Source organism: Sander vitreus, chromosome 11 (assembly GCF_031162955.1).
Source record: "Sander vitreus isolate 19-12246 chromosome 11, sanVit1, whole genome shotgun sequence".
Lineage (NCBI taxonomy): Eukaryota > Metazoa > Chordata > Actinopteri > Perciformes > Percidae > Sander > Sander vitreus.
In genome coordinates, this window is record NC_135865.1 from 30818947 (window position 1) to 30842161 (window position 23215).

Here is a 23215-nt window from a genome sequence, read left to right on the forward strand (position 1 = left end):
CTGGGCACATCTGTCCAGCTCCAAACATTTAGGGAAAAGTGAAGAGCATACACCAAATAAATAAATTAAGCTGGAGTTCAGTCTCTCCATCTCAATTTGGTAAACTAACTGTTTTGTGCAGCAAATCATTGCTGTCGGGCAGAAACCTTGTATCCCAGTATTTCGTAATTTAAAATATCTTTCATTAATCAATGCTATTGGTTAGTCTTTACATCTGTCTGTTGGTTTTACAAACATTTGTAAAGTGGCAGGGCAAAACGTCCGATTTGTCTGATGTAAATAGCTCAATAAAATCTTTTCAAATTTGCCTTTTTTCATTTCCATAGTATCGATCCTTTGTTTGTGTGTGACAAATAGAACTTTCGGTACTAGAATAATAAAATGAATTAGCGTTTTCAGTCTACTAGATGGTTTATCCTTTTAGATAAAAGAGATGTTGACAAAGTTTTCCTTTGGAAACATAATTTGAAGTTGGAAAAAAGATAATACATTTCAAAATATCGCAATAATATCGTATTGTGACATAAGTATCGTGATAATATCATATCGAAGGGCCTCTGGTGATTCCCACTCCTACTAGCCTCAGTGGTACAATGTCTTTCTGAAAACATGATGACTGTTTGATTAACTCTATTTGTTAGGGTCCAAAAAGTGAGAGACAAAAAACATAAATCTCAAGCAAAGAGAACAAACGATTCATTGCACATTTTGCAGCCCAGATTATCAACACTCAAAACTTCCATTTATCTTAAAGACTCCGGATGCAAGCCTGGGGACAAATCATGGATTGCCTTTCTTATTAGATGCATTCTCAATACCGATATATATTGACGTATTTTTTTGAAAACATAAAAACTGAAACAAATGAGCCCTCACTATGAGCCATCATGTTAAATATTTTACCTAGTTTGACCTGTGCGTGGCAGACTGCCGTGTTCTCAGAGTTAGAAATTTCGCAGGAGTATCTCCCTGCTGCTTCTAAGCGGTCGCTGTTTAGAACCTCTAGAACACAGGAATTATCTGTGGTCTTGACATTGTACTTGTAGGAGGCCCAGATCGGTTTGCCATCCTTTCTCCAGCTCACATGGACCCTGGGGCTGGCACTGTAGGCGCAGTACAGCGACAGGGGCCGGCCGAGTCTGAAAGTGGTGTCTTCCAGCTCTTTAATAAAGCTCACAGGTTCTGCAGGAAGCAATGGTGGTGTTAGTGGCCTGTTTAATATGTTACAGCAACTAAAATATGTTAATATGAAAGGATTGGTCTGCAGGGGATTGGATAGAATTTATGATTTAAAAATTACAAATTTTGAGCTGCAACGAATGATTATTTTTACAGTCGATTAATCTGCAGAATATTGTCTGGATTAATCAATTAGTTGTTTGGGCTATAAAATGTGGATCAGTTCAAGATTACATCCTCAAATGTATTGTTTTGTCCACAACTCAACGATATTCAGTTTACTGTCACAAAGGCGATTGATTTAATAGTTGACAACTAACCGATTAATCCTTGCAACTCTATTGAAATTGATTATTAACACAAAAAAAATGATGGTCATGAGTTGTCAAATTAAACAGGTGAGGTGTTTTACCTAGTTTGACATTAGCGTGACAGATATCGCTTCCTCCAGCATTAGAAATTTCACATGTGTATTTTCCGACGGCCTCTTCTCGGTCGCTGTTGAGGACTTCAAGGATGCAGGTGTCATTGGTGGTCTTGACGTTGTACTTGTACGATGCCCAGATTAGTTTTCCATCCTTCTTCCAGGTCACGCACATTTTCTGGCTTCCAGCGTACATGCTCTTGAGGGTCAAGGGTTCACCGAGCCTGAAATACGTGTCTTCCAGCTTTTTCACGAAACGGGGCGGTTCTGAGAGGAGTATTGGTTGGGTTAGTTGCATCAAGCCTACATTATGTTATGCTATGCTAGCGTGCATGTAGTAGTCCACAGTTTGGTTAGTTTTAACGAAATCCTGGACCAATTTGCTTCGAAGTCCCAAAAAGGACAGATCAGAGAGGATAGTGGGATTTATAGAGAGATAGATCTGAGTATAATCTGCAAAACAATGAAATGCAATTGAACCCTGGGGCACTCAAAAGGGGCTAAAGGGGCTGTGGCCGAGAAGTCCGTTTTTTCTCAGGTGAAATGCAGGAAGTGAACCAACTGTTGTACAGACTTCTATATGATTCAAGGGATGATAACTTCCAGATCTAGAAGTTAATGTGAGCACACATCGCTGGTCGTCTGTGTGACAACACATCTCTCTCTCATCAGGGCCGCACTCTCCTTCACTCGCTGTCTGTCAAATGCTCACATTGTTCTCCTTCTAAAATATTGCAAACACTAACACAAAAACAGAAAACCACAGACTGTCTGTCCAACAGACCAGCGACCGTTCCCAGCTTATGACATTTGTTTACAATGTTTGGTGTGTGTGTTTACAAAGTGTGTGAATGCAAACCCAACTAAATGAAAAATGCAAAAACTCAGCCTCGTATTGCACCAAACTACTGAAATTACAGGTGTGAAAGCACCATAAACTAATTGAGATAATTTCTTTTGTCTACATGACTACCACAACCTACTGTGTTCTTTCAGACAGCAAAAGAAGGCCTCTGTTGTTGACACAGTTAGTAGATGAATTGAAAGCAGATGGTGTGTTAAGAGTTTGTGACGTTACCTAGGCTGACACGAGCATGGCAGACATCCCTTCCAACTCCGTTGTCAATTTCACAAGTGTACGTTCCAGCTGCCTCAGGCCTGTCGCTGTTGAGGACGTCCAGAATGCAGGTCGCATCAGTAGTTCTAACATTATACTGATAAGAAGCCCAAATCAGGTTGCCATCCTTTTTCCACGTGACATGGACCCTCTGGCTTCCAGTGTACGAGCAGACTAGTTTCAGTGGCTGACCCACAATGAAAGTAGTGTCCTCCAGCTTCTTGATAAAGCGCACAGGTTCTGAGAGAAGCAATGCCGAAGTTAGAAATGTGACCATCGTTATTTTGCCATGCATTTGCCTCTACGTAAGAGGAAACTCTTCTATTACGGATGAAAAATGACTTGTGTCAAAAATAGTGAGAGAACTATTGAACAAAAAGCTGATCAGTCTTTAAGGTTACAAAACTTGAAGATTTGTAACTGTGATTTTTTTAAGTCTCATCTAGGGCTGTCCTTGACTAAAGAAATTCTTAGCTTACCAACACTCATTGTCAGCTAAGCGATTGGTTGATTTAATCGACAGATTGTAAAACTGAGTTTATCCAAAAAGAATAACGCAAAAGCATGACATGAAATGTTTAGCAGAGATATGCTCAAAGTTGTTTGGAAATAAATCATTCAGCATGAGAAATCATAAACGAAAAGTCAACTAATCATCTCAGAGGGAGCGGCCCTAGTCTTATCGTCATTGAACAACCCAACGGACAATCACAGCAGGATTCACTAACAAAAGAAAAGAAGTATGGGAAACAAGCATCACCTTTCACCGTCACATTACAGCTGGCAGAAGCTGAACCAACCCGGTTCTCTGCCATGCAGACATATTCGCCGTGATCAAACTTAGTTGTTTTGGTCAGTTTCAAAGTGGCAACACCGTTTGCGAAGTCCATTGAGCAAGTGGTGGACTTGCGCAGCTTCCCGTCAGCTTTAAACCAACCTACGGAGATGTCAGGAGTTCCTGAAATACGGCATTTCAGGGTAACGGCATCGCCCACAGTTACCTCCACTGGCTCCATCTTTTCAACAAAGTATGGTCGTTCTAAAGTGAAAGATGATGATGATGGTTTAGTATAACTATAGATGTTGAGTTGATGAACAAATGAAAGACTGAATGACTGGATAAATGAATTAATGATCATGAATGATTACTAATGAAACTATTAAACTAAGCACAAAACATGTACGTTACTAGGTTTACCTAGAATTGAGACTTGTGCATCACACTTGTCACTTCCGACTCCGTTGTCTACTTCACAAGAGTATCTACCAGCTGCCTCCATCCTGTCAGAGTTAAGAACCTCAAGGATGCAGGAGGTGTCCGTGGTGATCACATTGTACTGATATGAAGCCCAGATGAGGTTACCGTCCTTCTTCCAGGTCACATTTACCCTGGGGGTTCCAGCGAATGTGACCTCAAGCCTCAGAGGTTTCCCCTTTTCAGAGGAAATGTCCTTCAGCTTCTTCACAAAGTGGACTGGTTCTGAGAGAGGCAATCCCATGATCAGTTACATCAAACTCACTTTTAGAAGTGCACAGATGGTTAAAAAAAGATATCAATCATGCTAACAAACCTTTCACAAACAGGTTAACTTGGCAGCTATCCTTCCCTCCATCATTAATGATCTGGCAGGTGTACTCTCCTGCGTGGGACTTTTCGACTTTGTGAAGCACCAAAGTGGCAACATCGTTTTTCAGTGTGATCTCGCAGCCTCTTCCATGCTGCATTTCCTTGGCTCCCCTGAACCATTTGACTTTCAGGGGGGCACTGCCTTTCACTTTAGATGAGAAAGACACGTTTTTGCCGGGCAATGTTTCCTTCGCTTCAGGTTTTTCCACAAAAGATGGAGGTTCTGGGTTCAAATAAAAAAAGATCATTAACTTTCTGAAATGAGCCATGATCGGCACTGACGAAAACATCCTTGAGATGTTCTGTTCACGGCTACTGACCTGTCACGTTCATCGAAGCACTTGTCTCGCTGGCTCCTGCAGCATTTACAGCTTTACATGTGTATTTACCAGAATCTGACATTTTGATTGTTGGAACTATCAGCTTGCAGTTATTATCAGTGCAGCTAATATCATAGTTTGGCCCACTCTTGATTTCTTGACCGTCGTGGAACCAGGAAGTTGTTAAAGGAGCAGAACCAGCGACCTTACACTCCATCTCACCAGGCTTACCCACAACAAGGTGGGTGTCTCTCAACTTCCGTATGAAACTCGGTGGAATCAACTTATCTATTGTTAAAAAAACAACACGATATGAAGCATTTCAAAGCTAACTGCCAAGGAAAAAGGTATCATAAGACGATAAGAAAGTTTGTGAAGTGGCCACCAACCTGAGACGGAGAGCTTAATTTTGCAAGAGGATGTACCGACATGGTTTTTAACCTCTAGCTTGTATTCTCCAGCGGCTGCTTTATCAGCAGAGCGAATCTTCAAGGCAGCAATCTTCTTTGTGAAGGACATCTGATACTTGGCACCGGCAGAGAGCTCTTTGTTATCCTTAAACCACTTAGTTTTCAGTTCTGGTGAGCCAGATACTGTGACTTCAAGAGCTGTATTCTCTCCTGACTTCACGCTCAAGGACTCTGGGCTATCCACAATAACAGCGGGTTCTAGAAATTAGGGAAGAAGATGTTAAGCTAAACGAATGTGTACACTGTCACTGGAAAAAACATAACGAAGTCTGGAGTTCTACAAACCTAGAACGGTCACTTGGGAGACAGACTCCACAACTCCAGAGTCGTTCCTCAGCTGGCATGTGTATTTTCCAGCTGTAGTCGAGTCAGCTTTGGGAACTACAAGGGTGGCCACGTTATTCTCAAAGGTGATCTTCCTATTATCACCGTCTCTGAGAATGTGATCCTTGTCCTGAACCCAGGACACAGTCAAAGGCTCAGAGCCTTTCACTGTAGTTGTCAGCGTCAGCTGCTGGCCGACTGTCACAGACTGGTCGGCCAATTTCTTGACAAATGCTGGTTGTTCTGAATAGCGAAGGAAAGATCATAGGTGAGGAGAGGTAGTCGCATAGAGATTAGGCTTTTGGGAAATGGCCAACTCATTCTCCGTCCCAACTCGTCAAACATGATTGGTCAGGACCCATTGGCGTCACTTTTTAATGCTCTGGGATGGCCTATTTGTGTCACTTTTTAATGCTTTGGGTCAGTCACTCTTTTGCACTCTGGGTCGGCCCCTTTGTGTAATGTTTTTAACACTGGGTCGGCCCCTTGCATCATTTTTCAACGTTCTAAGTCAGCCCCTTTGTGTCACTTTTTAACACTATATGATGGCCCATTTGTGTCACTTTTTAACACTATAGGAAGGCCCATTTGTGTCACTTTGTAATGCTCTGGGTTGGCCCCTTTGTGTACATTTTTGAGGCTCTGGGTTGGGACTCTTGGCATCATTTTTCAACATAAAACCACTAAGTTACATTTGGAAAAAGATCATGGGTGGGGGTACAAAATGTATGTTTAAGCGACACAGGGGACAAGAAAGGGACATTAACCCCCGTCTCCTGGGTAAAAGTCCAGTGTTTTTTTTTATTTTCAGTGGGGAGCTAAAGGGGTAATTTCGCGTCAGTTTCTGATACTGAGGGCCACTGACCTTCAGTATTTGACAAGTTGGGATTGAGAACAGGTTGACTCTGTACTAACCTTTCAGGCTAATGGTAGTGCGACAGGTTGCACTATCTACATTGTTTGACACTCTGCACTCATAAAGACCAGCATCGTCTTGCTCCAGTTTCAAAACGTGAAGTGTGGCAGAGCTGGCCACACTGACTAGCTTATATTTCCTGCTGTCCTTCAGTGGCCTTTTGTCTTTGTACCAGTTAACCTGGAAAGGTGGAGTGCCGTACACCTCACAGTGTAGGCTGGCGTCTTTCCCGATAACACCCTCTACTGGACTTGGTGACTTAATAAAGGATGGGGACTCTGGAAAATATATCAGAGATATCGGTCAGTTCCATGGGACAGCAATTCTTGTTGAGGGTCATGCTTAAGTTCAGTCCATGCTAGAGGAGTCCATCCAGATGTTGACAGAAAGATCATTAGTGAGAGAAGGGAAAATCTGGGAAATTAATATGGAAAACGTGAGTGCTGGACAGGGGTCGGCAACCTTTACTATCAGAAGAGACATGTCATTTATTTTTTGATTATTTTTTGGGCTTTTCCGCCTTAAATTGACAGGACAGCTAGGTGAGAAAGGGGAGAGAGAGAGGGAAGACATGCAGGAAATAGTTGGTCCGATTCGAACCCTGGACCTCTGTGTCGAGGCATAAACCTCCAAGTATATGTGTACCTGCTCTACCCACTGATCCAACCCGGCCACAGAAGAGCCATTTTCGGGCAAAAAAAGGAAGCCTTATAATGACGGTAACACAGTCTATTAAGTCTGAATTGGCACATAAACATAACTAATAATTCTAAATTAGTATTCACTCATTGGTGATGTCTTTGCCGGTCTTTGCAGAGAGGTGCATATATTTTCTGAACTATCTCAGTTTTGTTTTTTAAGTCTAAAAATAGGTGTTTTGATATTTTAATGAATGATTCTCCCATGTGTTCATGGTCTAGCAAAAACCAGCAGTAGTGGAGTTTGGAGATTTGAGCCAATTCTGAAAAGAACATTTGCTTTGTTTTCTGCAGAAGTTTTGAAATTGCTGTCTTTCTCTCATCCCCAGCCGAAAACTTTCATCAAACACAATGTGCCTGTTCTGGAAATGTTGTACAATATTACTTTTGTTGTATTAGGTTTGTTGTTTTGTTGTTTCTCGCCGCAGATTACGGTAAACAAGCAACGTTGGTGGTGAAAGCCAATTAATCTGTCTATGCACTTTTAAATGATCCATTTTCCCCCGAGACTTTTCTTTATTTGGATTTGGATCCAGAGCTAGTCTAAGGAAACACAAGGCTGCTAACGCCGGGCTGTAGATGTACCCTACGTAGACTATGATGAACATTTTAGTTGACTGAAATGTTATGCAGCCTCAACGCAGAATGTAAGAATCACTTTAGGACTTCAACAATAATAAATGAAAATTAAAAAGCCACAGGAAGCCACTGGAGATTGGGTAAAGAGCAACAGGTTGCCTACCCCTGCTTTAGGGTAAAGGGTATGTTGTAGGTCATTCCAAAAATAGGGGAAGACAGGTACACAGAAAAACACAGAAGACGGGGGCTGTTGGGATCCATACTGAAGTTTTTAGACAGATTTTCATTCCTTCTTTTTCATGCTATACGAGTTCAGAGGTGACGAAATCCACAAACACTGTGTAGCAAAGATATCTGTTCGATAGCTGACCTTGGATTGTGAGAATGGTGCTGCAGCTCACACTGCCAGCATCGTTATGAGCCTCAAAGGAGTAGACTCCATTATCTGCAAACCTTGTGGTGTGCAGCTGGAGGTACGCAGTCGAGTCAACAAACATTACTTTATAGTTGCCTCCATCGGTTATCTTTTGGTCATTTTTGTACCAGAACATCTTCAGAGAGCGTGAGCTGGTGACCTTGCATTCAAAACGGTGTCCCTCGCACTGCTTCACAAAGGTGGTGGGAGGAAGTTTCAGGACAAACTGAGGGGGCTCTGCAAAAGTCAAAGAAAGATAAGTTACTATGGTCAGCATAAAGTAACACCTGCATCAGTGTTACGTATGGAGGATGGTGACCGATGACTCTGAAAATAAATGGTGTGTTGGTCAGGTGGAGAAAATGGAGACAGAGAAGCTGTGAAAATGGAGAAAGAATATGGAGTTAACTTGATAACGGTGATGATGATCAAGGTGGACACAAAAAAGATAAAGTCCAACCTTTCACCAACAACTCTGCCCCACTTTGCGCTGTGCCCGCTGCGTTGCTAACTTGGCAGGAATAAATCCCACACTGCAGAGTCTCGACCGAGTAGAGCTCTACAGAGGAAGAATATTTCTCCAGTCTAATCGTACATGATGGCCCTGAGATGAGTTCGATGTCATCCTTGAACCATTTCACCGTAAATGGAGGTGTTCCTTCAAAGACACTTCTGAAGAGCACAGTCGACTTTGGAACAACCGCCTGAGATTCAGGCTCAGCTACGAATCTTGGTGGCACTAAAACCCACACAGGAAAATGATTACCATACATGACTAACAGCCTTTGAATTGAAAGATGTATTATGTCACCTAGGAATGTTAATGACCGTTTAACCGTTAACACACAAGAAGCTTGACCGTACACTTTATTGCAGTGTAAAACAAAAATAGGCTATGCAATTCCAAGAAATTGTTTGCATGTTTCCATGACAATGCACACAACATCGTGGCTACACAACCTGTACAAGTTGTCCGTGGACGCTGAAGCCCCCTACACCTGTTCCGCGATAAAACCGTGAGGTATGGTGCAGAGCAGAGACGCATAGCCAGCACAGATATATCATAATGTCATCATTGCTTCTAGAATTGGTTGCACCTTGAAAGTTCAAAGTTGAAATAATTTTAACTTTATGCGCCTTCATTCGGCGGGAATTCCGAACGGTGCGCGACGCCTACTTGGACGGCACCGTTCTCCCCGAAGGAAAAAATGACACGGCCGGAGCAGAGCGGTTTTACCACGGATCATGTGTACTTCAGAGCGTCTTTTCCGGGTGACCTGGGACTCCGTTGCCTGCTTGTCAGTTAACGGTTAACAAGGGTTAGCTATCGGTCAGAAAAAAACTCAAAGTTCAATCTTTGAAGGCTAACCTTTAGCTGTAAGAACACCACTGCACACACAGCTGCCTGCTTTGTTGATAACTTTACAGGAATATTCTCCCGTATCAGCGCCCTCGCTCAGTTTGAACTTCAGCGACACGGTATTTCCAATGCATAGAAGTTCATATTTGGAGCTCTTGGTGATATTTTCTTTCCCTTTTCTCCACTCAACTGATATCGGAAGAGAGCCGGACACTTTGCACTCCAAGGTAACCACTGAACCCATCCTTTCTTGAATGTTTGTTAATTTCCTAATGAATGTCGGCGGAATGATTTCTTCTGTTTAAAGTGATAGTAAAAGATCATTAGAATCAAAGATAAAACACAAAAAATTTGTTCTAAAATGAGTTGAAGAGTATTTTACAAACCTAAAACAACAAGCATGACTTTCCATCTGCAAGTCCCAAAAGAGTTTTTGGCTTCGAACAGATACTCTCCACTGTCTTCCAGCTGAGACGACTGTATGTTAAGACTGCTGAGGTTGTTATCAAAGTAGAGATGATGTTTTCTGCTTGACTGGAGCTCTTTGCCTTCTTTAGTCCATCTTACCCTGATCTGAGGACTTCCAGCTACTCTGCACTCAAGACTAACCGGATCTCCACAAGTCACTTTGATTAGCTCTGGCATTTCATGGATCATAGGCGGTTCTACACACCAAAAAAACGAGATAAGCATTTGTTACTGCATTTAAAACTCCCTATAACGTTATGCAGAAGAATCAAGCATGAAGCAGAGCTACCTTGCACTTTAAGCGTGGCAAAGCATCTGTCCTGCCCGGCATCATTTACAACCTGGCAAGTGTATTTCCCACTGTGAGTCGCCTCACAGGCAAGAATCCTCAGAGTGGCCTCTTTGTTGTCAAACCGTCTCTCAATGTTTGGATCCTCGGCGATACAGTTCTCGTCTTTTTGCCATTGTACACAGAGAGGCAGAGAGCCATCCACGGTGCAGCGAAAGACCGCTACATCTCCCAGAATAGTGGAGATATTTTCTATCTTCTTAATAAACATTGGAGGGACTAATACAAAGAAAAGATGTCATTGTAAAACCAGAAAGTGTACGCTGCTGTAACGTACTGTATGTCAGTGTGATGTACAGTCATAAGTAAAACCAACCTTTCAGAGACAACGCTCCAAAGCTAGTACAACTTCCAACCTCATTGGCTACAACACACTCATAAGTACCAACGTCTTCCTCTTTACAGTCCTGGATTTTCAAGCTCACATTTTCGCTAAAAGCGATAATATGCTTTTGGCTGGATTTGATTTGCTTTTTATCTTTGAACCATGTGACTTTAAAAGGAGCACTTCCTGCAACTTTGAAAGCAAACACTGCTGTGGAACCTTTTACAACCTCGATAGATGTCGGCTCTTCGGCAAACAAAGGAGGCTCTGAAATAACAAAGCAAATCATACTAAAGTAACCTTTCATTTGTATCAGTGATGTCATATTTAATTTGCTCTCAACTGAAACTTTGACAATATGTAAACATGTAAAGGAAAACCAACCTTTCACTTCTAGCTCAACAGTGCAACTCTCTGTGCCCGCTTCGTTGCAGGCTTCACAGAAATATTTCCCGCTGTCATTTTCACTAACTTGACAAATCTCTAATGTGGCTACAGAGTTAAGAAACAACATCTTGTGTTTGACACTTTGGTGAATCTCAGCTCCATCTCTGAACCAACGCACAGAGATCTCTGGAGAACCGGCAACCTTGCACTCAAACACATTACTGTCTCCCACTCTTACTACTAATACACCTTCAGGTTTTTCCGTGAAAAAAGGAGGTTCTGAAAGAAATGCATGCAGAATTTACTCAAGTATTTTGATCACTACAAAATAAAGAAACTGATAAAGGAAATAAACCAGTATTAACCTTTTACAAAGAGCATTGCATGGCAAGAAGTTGAGCCCACATCATTCTGCATTTCACAGACATATTCTCCAGAATCGGAAGCTTTGGCAAAGAAAAGCTCCAGTGAGCATGACGTGTTGTCTTTGTCTTTAATAACAGAGCAGTCAGCACTGGATAAAATCTCTGTCTTGTTTTTAAACCATCTGATAGTCAGCGGTTGTGTGCCAGAGACACGAACATTAAATGTAACCTTTGAGCCAGGCAAAACGTTCATGGATTCAGGTTTTTCAAGAATGCAGGGTGGTTCTGTTGGTGGACAACAGTTGTATTATAACATGCACAACAACATGTATAATGTGATTATGCCTTAAACTGCAAGTTTAAATTCTAGGGCTGGATCAGAATGTTTGACTATTCTGATATCCGTTTGTTGGGTAAGTATTCCATTTTTAATTTTGGGATTCGCATATTCGTTTTTTGTTTAGTTTTTCCTTTAATACTGTAATTAAGTTGAGACAGATTCAACTTTTGGAGAAACACATACCGGCTGTTATTATCTTAAAGAGATAAGCTAGAAAGACGGAGACACACCAGCACACAAGTATATATCCCGACAAGGTGTCGGCTTTGTGCAGAGACTATACGTACAACCACGAATCCACCTTTACAGGTATTAATGCGACAGACAAAACATCAAGCTTGACAGGAAAGCAACAACAGTTCAGACAAGTAACAAACATCCTACAAACCTGTCACTATGAGCACAGCGGCACATCTCTGAGTCCCGGCTTTGTTCTGTGCCTGACAGACATATTTCCCGCCGTGTGATAACCGAGCATTTTTCAAATACAACACGGCACTTTTGGAATCATAGGACATCTTAACATGCTCGTCTTCTGCGAGCTCCTGATCATCCTTGATCCAGGAGAGAGTCATGGGAAGTGATCCAGACAACACACACTTCATTGAGATATCAGAGCCCACCATGCAGGTTATGTCCTCTAGTTTCTCAACAAATGATGGTGATTCTAGTGAGAGAAGACCACAGATCAGGCTGTAGGCTACAGGAGAATTCACACAAACACAGATGATCCACATTGCAAATCTAACATTCAACTGGCTGTAAATAACAAGAACAAGTGCAGCAACCTTATAACCTCACAAATTATAATAATATGAAACTATTTAGGACTAAAACCATTTCAGAGAAAAAAATTATGGTTCCTAGATTACATTTGTTATCACACATTGTTCACTGCCAGCATGGGTCCAAAATGCAATTGCTGAAATTTGCATAAAAACTTCATTCATAGGCAATTGGGCAACACGTAGACAGATAACTTTCTGCAGCATTTGACTCTGTCCTTTGACTAACCTTTCAGTGAAATCTGGCAAGAACAAGATGTCTCCCCAACATCATTTGCAACAGTGCACTGGTACGTCCCAGCGTCTCCAGTCTCACAGTTTGAGATTTGAAGAGTCACTGTGTCATTTTCAACACTGATCTTATGTCTTTTGTCGTTTCTGATCAGCTTATCATTGAGGTAGCAACATATTTCAAATGGAGGGGAACCTGAAACGGTTCCTCTCAAGATAATGTTGGATCCCTTTACGAGCTCAGATGATTCGAAAGGCCTCACAAACACAGGAGGTTCTATAAAACAAAGATAATAAATGTTTTATTTAAAGGCAATAGAGGGCTGAGGAGTAAGTTCTGGTCCACAGAATTCATTTAGCTGTTCAGAGCCTTAACATTCAAACAAACACTCTCCACTCTCAATGGTTATCTCCAAGTCAATGCACCAATGAAATGCATTGTTTTGCGGTAATATGCTGGGAAGCAAATTCCAGAGCAGCGACCCAAACACAGTTTGGTTCTTGAAGAGCTCAGGAACACAATTTAGAGTCAGCAATCAACATAATCCTTTAGATTAGGTTTACAAATGAAACCGAGTCACACATGAAAAATAAAGGGCATGGACGGAGCTGGGTGTCCAAATTAATAATTATAAACCACTGAGTCTCTCGCCATTCCTTGAATTTGTCCGACGATATTGGCATCGCTCATTATGGACAGACATTCACGAATTTACTCCTGGTTCTCTTTAGTTACACTCACGTTTGTTTTCTTCCGGTTTGGTGCCAGCCGCATGATAGAAATGTCACCAACACGCCGACTCGCTTGCTTTTTTTTCACAATCGCATATTCATTTTCATATGCGAAAGTTTTCTTTTTACAATTTTGAATATTCGTTGACAGGCCTACAGCGTAGGCAGCATTGAACATGTTAAAGAACAATGTGGACCAGACAAGTCTGTCTAAGAAGAAGACTGCTTAAACTGAACTAACCTTTCACTGTGACTGAGCTGCTGCACTGTTCTCTGCCGGCCTCGCTGGACGCTATACAGACATAATCTCCACTATCGTCTACAGAGCAGTTCTCTATCTCCAGAGTTGCTAAAGAGCTGTCGAAGGACATCATGTGTCTTTTGTCAGAAGTGATTTCTGAGCCATTTTTAAACCATGTGATGCTAATAACAGGAGTGCCCTGCACTTTGCAGGACAACTTCAGAGTTTGTCCAGTTTTCAGCAGCTGTGAAGGCTCGAGCTTCATTGTAAATGTTGGGGCTTCTGTAAATTAACAACAATTTCGGTAAAAACAAGACGTTATGTAAAGAAAACAACAGTTCACTCTATCGCTTTTTTGAAAGAAACAAAGAAGGAAACAGCACCTTTCACAAAGAGGGTTGCGGTGCAATCCATCTTCCCAACATCATTGGATACTTGGCATGTGTACTTAGCAGAGTCACTGGGTTTCACAGAGTGAAGCTCCAAAGAGCTTGAAGTGGCATCTTTCTTTATAACACATCTCCCCCCAGTGACAATCTCTTTCTCCTCTCTGAACCATTTAACAACCAGAGGAGCTGATCCTGTAAAGGCTGATTTTATGACAACATTTGATCCTGGTGAAGTGTCCTGGGATTCAGGTTTCACCGTGAAGACTGGCGGTTCTTGGGGAAGAAAAAGAGCATGCATTTTTAAAGCCAATCAACAACTTCTGATCATATGACATGTCTGCCATAATGCCTGTTTAATATCAGGTTTAAGGCAAAGTAATTCAACTCTTCTGACCTTTGATGGACAAAGAACCACTGGTCTCATTTTCTCCGGCATCATTAGAGGCCCGGCATTTATAAACTCCACCATCGCTTTGCTCCAGGCCGGTTATCGTCAGAGAGGCTTTAATGTCAATGAATTCAAGCTTATATTTGTCATTGCTGTGGATTTCTTTATTGTCTTTGTACCAAGAAACAACCATCGGCTGAGATCCAGCAACTCTGCATTCCAACGTAACATTGCTACCAATACTCCCGTCCACTTTCTTTAGAGTTTTGGTGAAGGATGGTGGAACTGCACGATCTGTGTAAAGAAATATGTCATACATATAACTGTCACCAAGGGACACATCTTTAGGGTGTTATTAAAGTTGGATTCTTGGCTAAAACTAACCTATAACAGTGACTGAGCAGGTGCACTCATCTTTTCCGACTTTATTTGACACCTCCATCTTGTACTCTGAAGTGTCTCCTTTATCTGCCATAAGAATCTTCATGGAGGCAACACTGTCCTTAAGAGTCATCTTATATTTACGGCCACTGATCATCTCTTTGCCGTCTTTAAACCATTTCACTTTGAGGTCTGGGGTTCCAGAAATTGTGCACTCCAATGTGGCAGAATCTCCTGCAGTCACACTGATGGATGCTGCTTTCTCTAAGATTCTAGCTGGTTCTATAATCCAACATGAGTTTTAGAGTTAAAAACATTGTACATATGAACTTTTAAACAAACTTCTGATAAATAGGAATGTGTCCGTTCTAACCTTGAATTGTTAAGACAGCTTCACATTTCTGCTGTCCCGCCTCGTTTTCGGCAAGGCAAGTATACTTGCCACCGTGCTTTATTTCAACAGATGAGAAGGAAATGCTAGCAATGTTGTTCTCAAAAGCCATTTTGACATTTGGATCGTCATCTCTTAGCAGCTTAGAGTCTTTCATCCATTTGATAGTGATTGGAGCTGATCCTTTAAGGGTTCCCTGTAGCTTCACTGTATTTCCCAACACCGCTGTCGCACTTTCAATCCTCTTTGAGAACATTGGTGGCTCTGAAATAACAGTGTAAGTGATAACGATATAAACAGCTGCCAAGAGGAGTACAGTAATTATAATTAAAGTTTGTCCTGTATGTCCTTATGTCACCAACCTCTCTGTTTAGCCAATGACTTTGAGGTTACTGACCCAACCTCGTTTGATACGACACATTCATATTCACCAGCATCAGCGCTCTCAAATGAGCGGATCTCCAGTGAGGTCAGGGACCCCTGCGACACTATTCTGTACTTCTTATCTGCTGACAGGCTTTTCTTATTCTTTTTCCAGGTCACCTCGAATGGCGCAGAGCCTGAAATCTCACACTCCAATACAGCTACAGATCCTCTGACTGCCTCTAAGGAGAGTAACTCCTTTCTGAAAGACGGTGGTTCTAAACAGGGACAGATAGTTCAGTTAGATGGGTTCTTATTCTGACTGTAAATTTTGTTCTGTAATAAAAGACCTCTAAGGTACATGTCTACAGGCAGCGTCATTTCCACGTTCCCATTCACTGTGTCTGTAATCAGCTGTGCAATGCATTCTGGTAGTGTTGCGGGGACTTTCCAGAGAAAGGGCCTCATGTTGCCTGCTTCTCATTTGCGTAAAGTTGAATCTAGGTTACTTTATGCAAATCAGGGGCATCCAACAATTACTGCCATCAAAAAAACATGCCTGTGGACACATACAATAAGTCTACACACCTTTCACTGATACTTTAGTGCTGCAGCTTTCACACCCAGACTCATTGAGAACCTCACAGGTAAAGTTCCCACTGTCACTCAACATGACATCCTTTATCTCAAGAGTTGTGACACCGTTCTTCAGACTGATATCATATCTGCCACCAGCATGCAACTCGATGTTATTAAAGAACCAGGATGTGTGAAGTTCAGGGGATCCTTTGATGGTACACTGCAGACGTGCAGTGCTGCCTTGCTTCCAAATGGAGGTGGCTTCCAGCCTCTTTACAAAAACTGGCGGTTCTGGAGAGGTGTGTGGTTAAAAAAGAGCCAATATGAAGTCAAAAGAAGTAATTTAAGAATAACAACCCAGCATTGAAAGAGAAGAGATTTAAGTAGTTAAAGCTGCACTTATACCATCGAAATTGAACACCACAGAACACAATTACATTCATTTTCAGTACTGCAGATTTGCATCAGCTTCACATTCTGCAGTAGCCATGAACATTAACTAGACAGACATCTCTTACCTTGGACCTTGACCGAGGTGGAGCAGCTTTCACTTCCAGCTTCATTTGTCACCATACACACATAATTTCCACAATCTTTCAGTGTGGTCTTTAGGATATCAAGAGTAACTGTCTTATCCTCAAAAGACAGTTTACAGTCTGGAGACTGATGGACTTTTCTACCATCTCTGGTCCAGGTGACAGTAACTCCAGTGTCCTCATCCACCTGACACTCCAGGTGCAGAGGAGCTCCAACCACAGCCGCGATTGGACCCAGGGGCTTTACAAAGTTGGGTTTATCAATAACACGCAGCTCCGTGCTGCACTCGGTTGTCCCAACATTATTAGACACCTTGCACATATAAAGCCCCTTATCACCTGGCACAAGTTTGGTTATCTCAAGAGTGCACTTATTCTTTTCACATGATGTTTGGTAGTGTGTCGACACTTTGGGCAAGGCCTGGTTGTCTTTGAGCCAGACAACATTCAGTGGGGCAGATCCTGTTATTACACACTGTATCATTGCCCTCTTTCCAACATACACAGTCTGAGGCTCAGGTTTAGTTATAAAGGCAGGGGGGCAATGCTCTATAAGAATTAAGAAAAAGAGAAACACATTAGTGGTAACACGTTCATTTACGAACACCGGCCAATTGGACAAATACAAACCAGCAGCAGCAAGAAATCTTGAAGAACGATCACAATTAAGCAAACAAAACGCAAAGTTTCGACCAGAAAGCAACAAAAGACACCAACAACAGTTCCCAACTCAACCAGCGAATAAGAAGGAAACATGCATTGCTCTTACCTGTCACAATGAGAGAGGCAGAACATTCATCACCACCATGCTGATTGGATGCCTTGCAGGTGTATTCACCGCTATCGTCCTTGTTTGGGTTCAGAAGCTCCAGAGTAGAAGTACTGAAGCGACTGATAATCCTGTATTTATCACTCTCTTTGATTTGGTGTCCATCTTTGAACCACTTGAAGCTCACATTCGGAGCGTCCTCAGTTTCACATTCAAACTTGGCAGGGTTGCCAATGTTGATCTCCACAGGGACAATTCTGTGCCTGAACACAGGTTTCACTGTGTTTTTGGAAAGAAAGAGAAAAAAAACGTAAGTAAACAGAAGCAGTTGAAATGGAAGCAAAAAGGTGGAGGTGGTGATGTAGTGAACCTGGGATGGAAAGTGACAAACAAAGTTATCTGGTTGTGACTGTAGAGAAGAAAAATGGTATTAGGTTTGGGTTGAAGATGTGATGAAAGTGATTCTCCGATAAGAAAAGGAGAGAAAGCATGCAAAGAGGAATGGTCCACGAATGAGAACTGATGGGTGTTTCAAGATATGAACTCAAAGGTAGAGTTTTTCAATACTGATACCAGCATCGGAAATGCCTCCGATACGGCCTAAAAAACTGGTATCTGTATCAGCAAGTGTGTGTCTAAGTCCATGCACCGATCCGATACCACGTAATTTAGACCGAAGAAGTATACTTTAAAGTATATTATGAATGTTTTTTTTCCGTTATGACTGTCAAAGTAGATAGAAAAAATGTCTCTGGCATTCATTCTCTCAAACCTGAGCCAGTCATAAGAACAATTATATCAATCATATCATATCCATAAATGGATCTTTTGATATCTGCCTTTTCACCATGGATGTAGAAGTAAAACGTCCTTTAAGCTAACTTTTTGGGGCTCAGTTCTTAATGTAAACATTAACCTGGAGGGTTGCTTCTTGCTTGTACAATTTACAGCTGAAGTTCTCTGAGAATCTCTCTTCTCTTTTATATCCAAGTTGAATTGGTATTGTAACTTAAATTTTGCTAACCTGACTGATATCTAATCAGAAATGTAATCAAATCGGGCTTTGTGAATCAAATTGATTTGGAAATAATTGGCGATACCCAGCCCTCTTCACATTCCGTACCCTGTATCGGCCAATACGCAAGATCAGGTATCAGAAAGGAAAAAAATGGTAGGGAACATCTCTAGTCAAAGGTGATTCATTGGAAGGACTAATGGTTGGTTATATCATATGGGGGTGATATGCATGTGGAGGAATGGATGTGCTTAAAGGAAAAGTGAGGATGTCACTGCTGTCTGATTAAAACCTCAAACATCCAAATTACTTGGGAAAATGCCCAAAGAAGCCTTATAGTAAGAGGCCTTGTGTTTTCAGTTTCATTCTTTTAAAGGATTTCGTGGGCATTCAACTCATAAATACTGTCCCAAGTTCATACAAGGTTTGAGTTATGTTTGAAGTTTGCAGACAACAGAACTGAATGGAAATTCACTGTGTGAAGTTAGTTGATGATGATATCAAATAATTGCCCATCATCAAACCTTTCGAGACCACAGTGAGTCTTGAAGATGTTGTAGTCCTGCCGGCTTCATTCTCAGCCTCACAGACATACTCTCCTTGATGCTTCTCCTTGACAACTTTGTTGATAACTAGTGTGTATGTGTCGTGGTCTTTGGAACACTTGAACTCTTTGCCAGATTCCACCAATTGGCCATTGAAAAACCAATTGACTTTGGTGACATACTTTATGTTGGCTGTAAATTTGGCCTTGCTGTTTTCCTCAGCGCAAATGTCTTCCAGATTATCAATGACAACAGGATAATCTACCAGACTGTCAGAGGACTCGCTGATCATGATTGCCTCTGATAGAAACTCCTCTCTGCTTTCTTTGTGGACAAAAATGTCCACACGTTGTTCGACAGGAACTTGAATCACCTGCCTGGACTCATGAATCTCAGATCGACTCTTAACGGTTGCACTTTGGAATGAAGCCCTGGCTTCAGTTTTGACAGCTGCAGACTGAGATAAAGCAGGAGGAAACCCAACTGCACTCTCTGCAACCATCATGGTGTCTACCACAGATGACAATACCTCTTTGGAGGGTGCTGAGAGAACCAGCGCTTTTTGAGGCTTGTCAATCTGCATGGCGTCCGGTTGCTCTGCTGTAAGACTTTGCTGCTCCTGGAAAACCATCGCATGCAAAGCTACCTGGAGTTCAGACCTGAGGTCAGCTGTCTGAGGGTATTCCCCTTCAAAAGACAGCGTGATCTCCATGGGGGCGCCTGGAGTAGTAATCAGGTATGTAGATGCTGCTCGTTTGGGCTCTCTCTGAACCTTCACTTCCTGTACCTCCACTGCCTCTAACCTTCCTACAACATCGGCTAGTAACACCGGTTGATCACTGGCCACAGCCGACTGAAGAGCGTCTCTGAGCTGACATCGTACATTCAAGCTCGAAGGTTTGGGAATCTGAATGACAAAGTTAAGTTCTTTAGGTAGAGTCAGAGTGTCAAGAGACTCGTGAACAAACAGAACTCCTTTAGGCTGCGTCAGGACGCTGACGGTCGAGCCCTCAGATTTATGTATCTCACTTGACTTCTCTCCCATAATGACCTGCTTTTCTTCAAGCAACACCGACTGTCGCACCGACTGGCCCTCCTGGATCTGGACTGCAAAGTCCTGCTCAGCGGCTTCTAAGACAGTACAGCTTTCCGTGGCAACTGCTTTCTCCTCTATAAAAATAGTTTTTTTAGGTATCTTAGGCTCAATTTTCATCTCAGGCTTGAATTTCTCATTAGTTTTAAGGCTATTAGTGTGACCTTCCTCAAGGCTGTGAGTGTCTGTGACGTTCAAAGAATGCATGATATTCCAGTTGTCCTCTTTCTGGACTAGGGCTCGCTGCTGCTTGACTTCGCTAACAAAAGGGGTCTCCTTCGGCAGCTGCATTGGCTGGGAGGAGACTGTGAGGATGCTCGAAGGCCTGGGCTCAGTTCGAAGCTGTGACTGAAACCCGGTCACCGACACATCAAGATCTTTGTGATACTCTGCTGTGATCTCCCTTCTCTCCTCTGAGGAAGCTGCATGCCTTCTAGCCTTTTCCTGTTTCTGCATTGCCATCTGCTCGTCGGGTTTGGTGATCGTAAGTATTCCTTCCTTTGGTAACACCGAAAAAGAATGAATTGACTGGAGGTATTTTTTTGGTGGTAACTCTTTCTTCGGCTGAACGGATGTGGCATCTGTCTTTGCTGTGAACTCTAAGGTTGCCTCGCAAATTGCAGTTCTTTGCTCTTCTTGAGTCACTGAATACAACAAAGTTGGACTCGTCCTTGCTGCCGCCTGCTCTGTAGATGGCTTTTCGCTGCTGAACCTACCCTCAGATTGCAAAACATCCTGATCACTGATAACCTGAAGATTCAGAATTCTTTCGCCTTCTTTCTGAGGCTGCAGACACACAGAAGAAGCTATCCCTGATAACTGTCCTGTCTGTTCACCTTGAAGTTCAAACTTTTCTTCAGCAGCTATAGCTGACTTGTAGACCACATCTTTGTGTGGAGTGATACTCTCCTGCTCTGGTCTGTGCCTTTCAAATGTCTGCTCCTTGGATAAAACCAGTCTAGTTTCACTCACCGATGCTACCACTGGCTTAGCTTGCTCTTTCTCAACCAATAGTTTAGTGACTGCATCTAAATCTGGCAAAGGCTCAGAGTGTCTTTCTGTGAGTGGCAGTTGCCCTGTAGACTGAGCTGAGTATAAAATCTTTACCCCCTCTGTGACTCTGAAACTCCTCTCTTCCTCTGGCCTGTGGGTGACGCCTAAAGTTTCATCAAGGATGGGCAGATTGGGCTCTACTTGGTGACTAGTTACAAGCTGCCTCGGTTCCTTTAAAGTCTTCACATGCTCTGTGGCCAGGTCCGTTAAGGCCTCGGCTCTCACCGTAGTAAGTGGGAGGAATTCTTCAGATGTGGCAGACATGAGTTTCGACGGCTGCTCTTTGGCTAATTTGAGTTCTATGATCTCAGGGCTGAGAATCCGTTCGGAGTGCTGCTCAGTGATCTTTTGTCTCTCCTGAACGGAAGACAAGAAAGTCGCCATGTGAAGCTGTTTCACAGGAACAGCGGAGACCTGAGGTGGAAGAGTGGGAGCCAAAGAAACCCTCTCCTGTATTTCATGAGACTGCAGTACGGCGGCCTGGTGGGTAAGCTGCTCTCGGTGAAGGGTGGCAGCAGAGATATCGAGCTCTCTGAGGGTTCCCACCTCCTCGCTGGGAATAATCCGCCGGTCTTCAGTGCTAATAGTATAAATCATCTGATCAGACAGAGTTCTTTCCTGGTATAATCTGGATTCTGTGGTTTGTTCAGTCATGGATATTTGCAAACCTTTTAGTTTCTTTTCCTGAACTTTTTCACGGAGCACCAGCAGCTCTGCGGCGCAAGAGGCTTCCCCGTATTGGTTGGAGGCCTTGCAGGTGTAGACGCCGCTGTGCTCTTGTTTGACACTCTTAATATTAATAAAGCCTGATCCGTCTGGGTTGTTCACAGTGATGCAGAACCCACTCGGCTGAATGTGTACGCTGCCTTTGTGCCACTGAACCTCAGGGAGAGGATCTCCGGTTACAATGTACCTGAAGAAAGCCTGACCCCCCTCAGACAACTGAAGAGACTCTATAGTTTTAGTGAATTCTGGTGGTTTGCCACTTGGTACAAATGTTTTCCTGTCAACTTGTTCCTCCTTTTCTGGCTCCTTCACCTGAACATGCAAATAAGAAGTGCAAGTCGACTGGCCGAATCTATTGCTGACAGTACACGAGTACTCTCCTTCAAACTCCCTTCGAACTTTGGTAATGACCAAGCTATACTCGTCTCGCTCCTGAACAAACGTGTACACGGACGAACTTGTTATAGTTTGCCCGTTGTGGAACCACTGAACAGCAGGCTTTGGGAAACCAGAAACCGTGACGGTAAACATTGCAGTTTCTCCAACAGTCACAGCTGCCGGAGAAAGTTCGCTGAGGAAAACTGGTTTTTCTTTTTTCTTTGCCAAAGTGCTGGAGTAGCGTTTGGAATCTGGCTTAAGTTCAAGTGTTCTGGTCTTATCGGCTAACTTTATGCCAGTGTAGTACGACTCCTGGGTTTCCTCTTCCACTGTGACGGTTGAGCTAGTGAAGGCTGAGTGGGATAATCACAATTTAAAGTAAAGTGAGACACTCCAACCACAATACAATCAGCTGCAGTCATAGAACAAGCACTTTGTGTGACAAAAAACGGCGAATCTTCAACAAAATGCAACAGAAAATCTGACAAATGTTACTCATAACAGTCTCCTTTACAACATATAAAAAGTCCACGTGGTGGAAAGTATTTTTCAAAGGTGTTTCTTAATCATACCATTGCTCCAATTTTTTGCTTCTTAAAATAATATTTTAACGAGTAACTTTGTTTTTGTTTTTCAACAAAAGACAGCAGAAAACAGTTGAGTAGTTACTTATTTTTGACTGCAAGGTAAATCAAAGAACTGTATTGTTTTGCATGTTTTAGCCAATCTACTTCAAATTACGTTACATCCCAAATTTACAAGTATAAAAAGTATAAAAATGTGCAATGGATTAAGAAGCAAACGATTATCTGGAAGATGGTGAAAGATCATTGTATAGTAATTTAAAAAAACAAACATTTTTACCAGTGCAACATGAAGACAAAGTCAAAACAATAAACATACGATTTTTGATAAGACATAAACATTTCTACGTCACGGACAAAGACTTCCCTGCTC

General features: G+C 42.4%; 1 protein-coding gene across 1 annotated transcript in view; it reads right to left on the minus strand.

Annotated features, from left to right (window-relative positions):
- LOC144525886 (titin-like) overlaps positions 1–23215 on the minus strand; it is a 263814-nt gene that overhangs the window by 189581 nt on the left and 51018 nt on the right. Inside the window, 30 exon segments of the mRNA XM_078262949.1 lie at positions 904–1182; positions 1592–1870; positions 2682–2960; positions 3481–3759; positions 3919–4200; positions 4292–4570; positions 4668–4955; positions 5057–5335; positions 5423–5704; positions 6377–6655; positions 8025–8306; positions 8530–8808; positions 9439–9726; positions 9816–10094; positions 10187–10465; positions 10563–10838; positions 10956–11237; positions 11324–11849; positions 12041–12330; positions 12678–12956; positions 13653–13934; positions 14036–14314; positions 14436–14723; positions 14814–15092; positions 15184–15465; positions 15564–15842; positions 16153–16434; positions 16662–17228; positions 17449–17727; positions 18988–22611. Coding sequence (XP_078119075.1) covers positions 904–1182; positions 1592–1870; positions 2682–2960; positions 3481–3759; positions 3919–4200; positions 4292–4570; positions 4668–4955; positions 5057–5335; positions 5423–5704; positions 6377–6655; positions 8025–8306; positions 8530–8808; positions 9439–9726; positions 9816–10094; positions 10187–10465; positions 10563–10838; positions 10956–11237; positions 11324–11849; positions 12041–12330; positions 12678–12956; positions 13653–13934; positions 14036–14314; positions 14436–14723; positions 14814–15092; positions 15184–15465; positions 15564–15842; positions 16153–16434; positions 16662–17228; positions 17449–17727; positions 18988–22611 — 12306 coding nt within the window.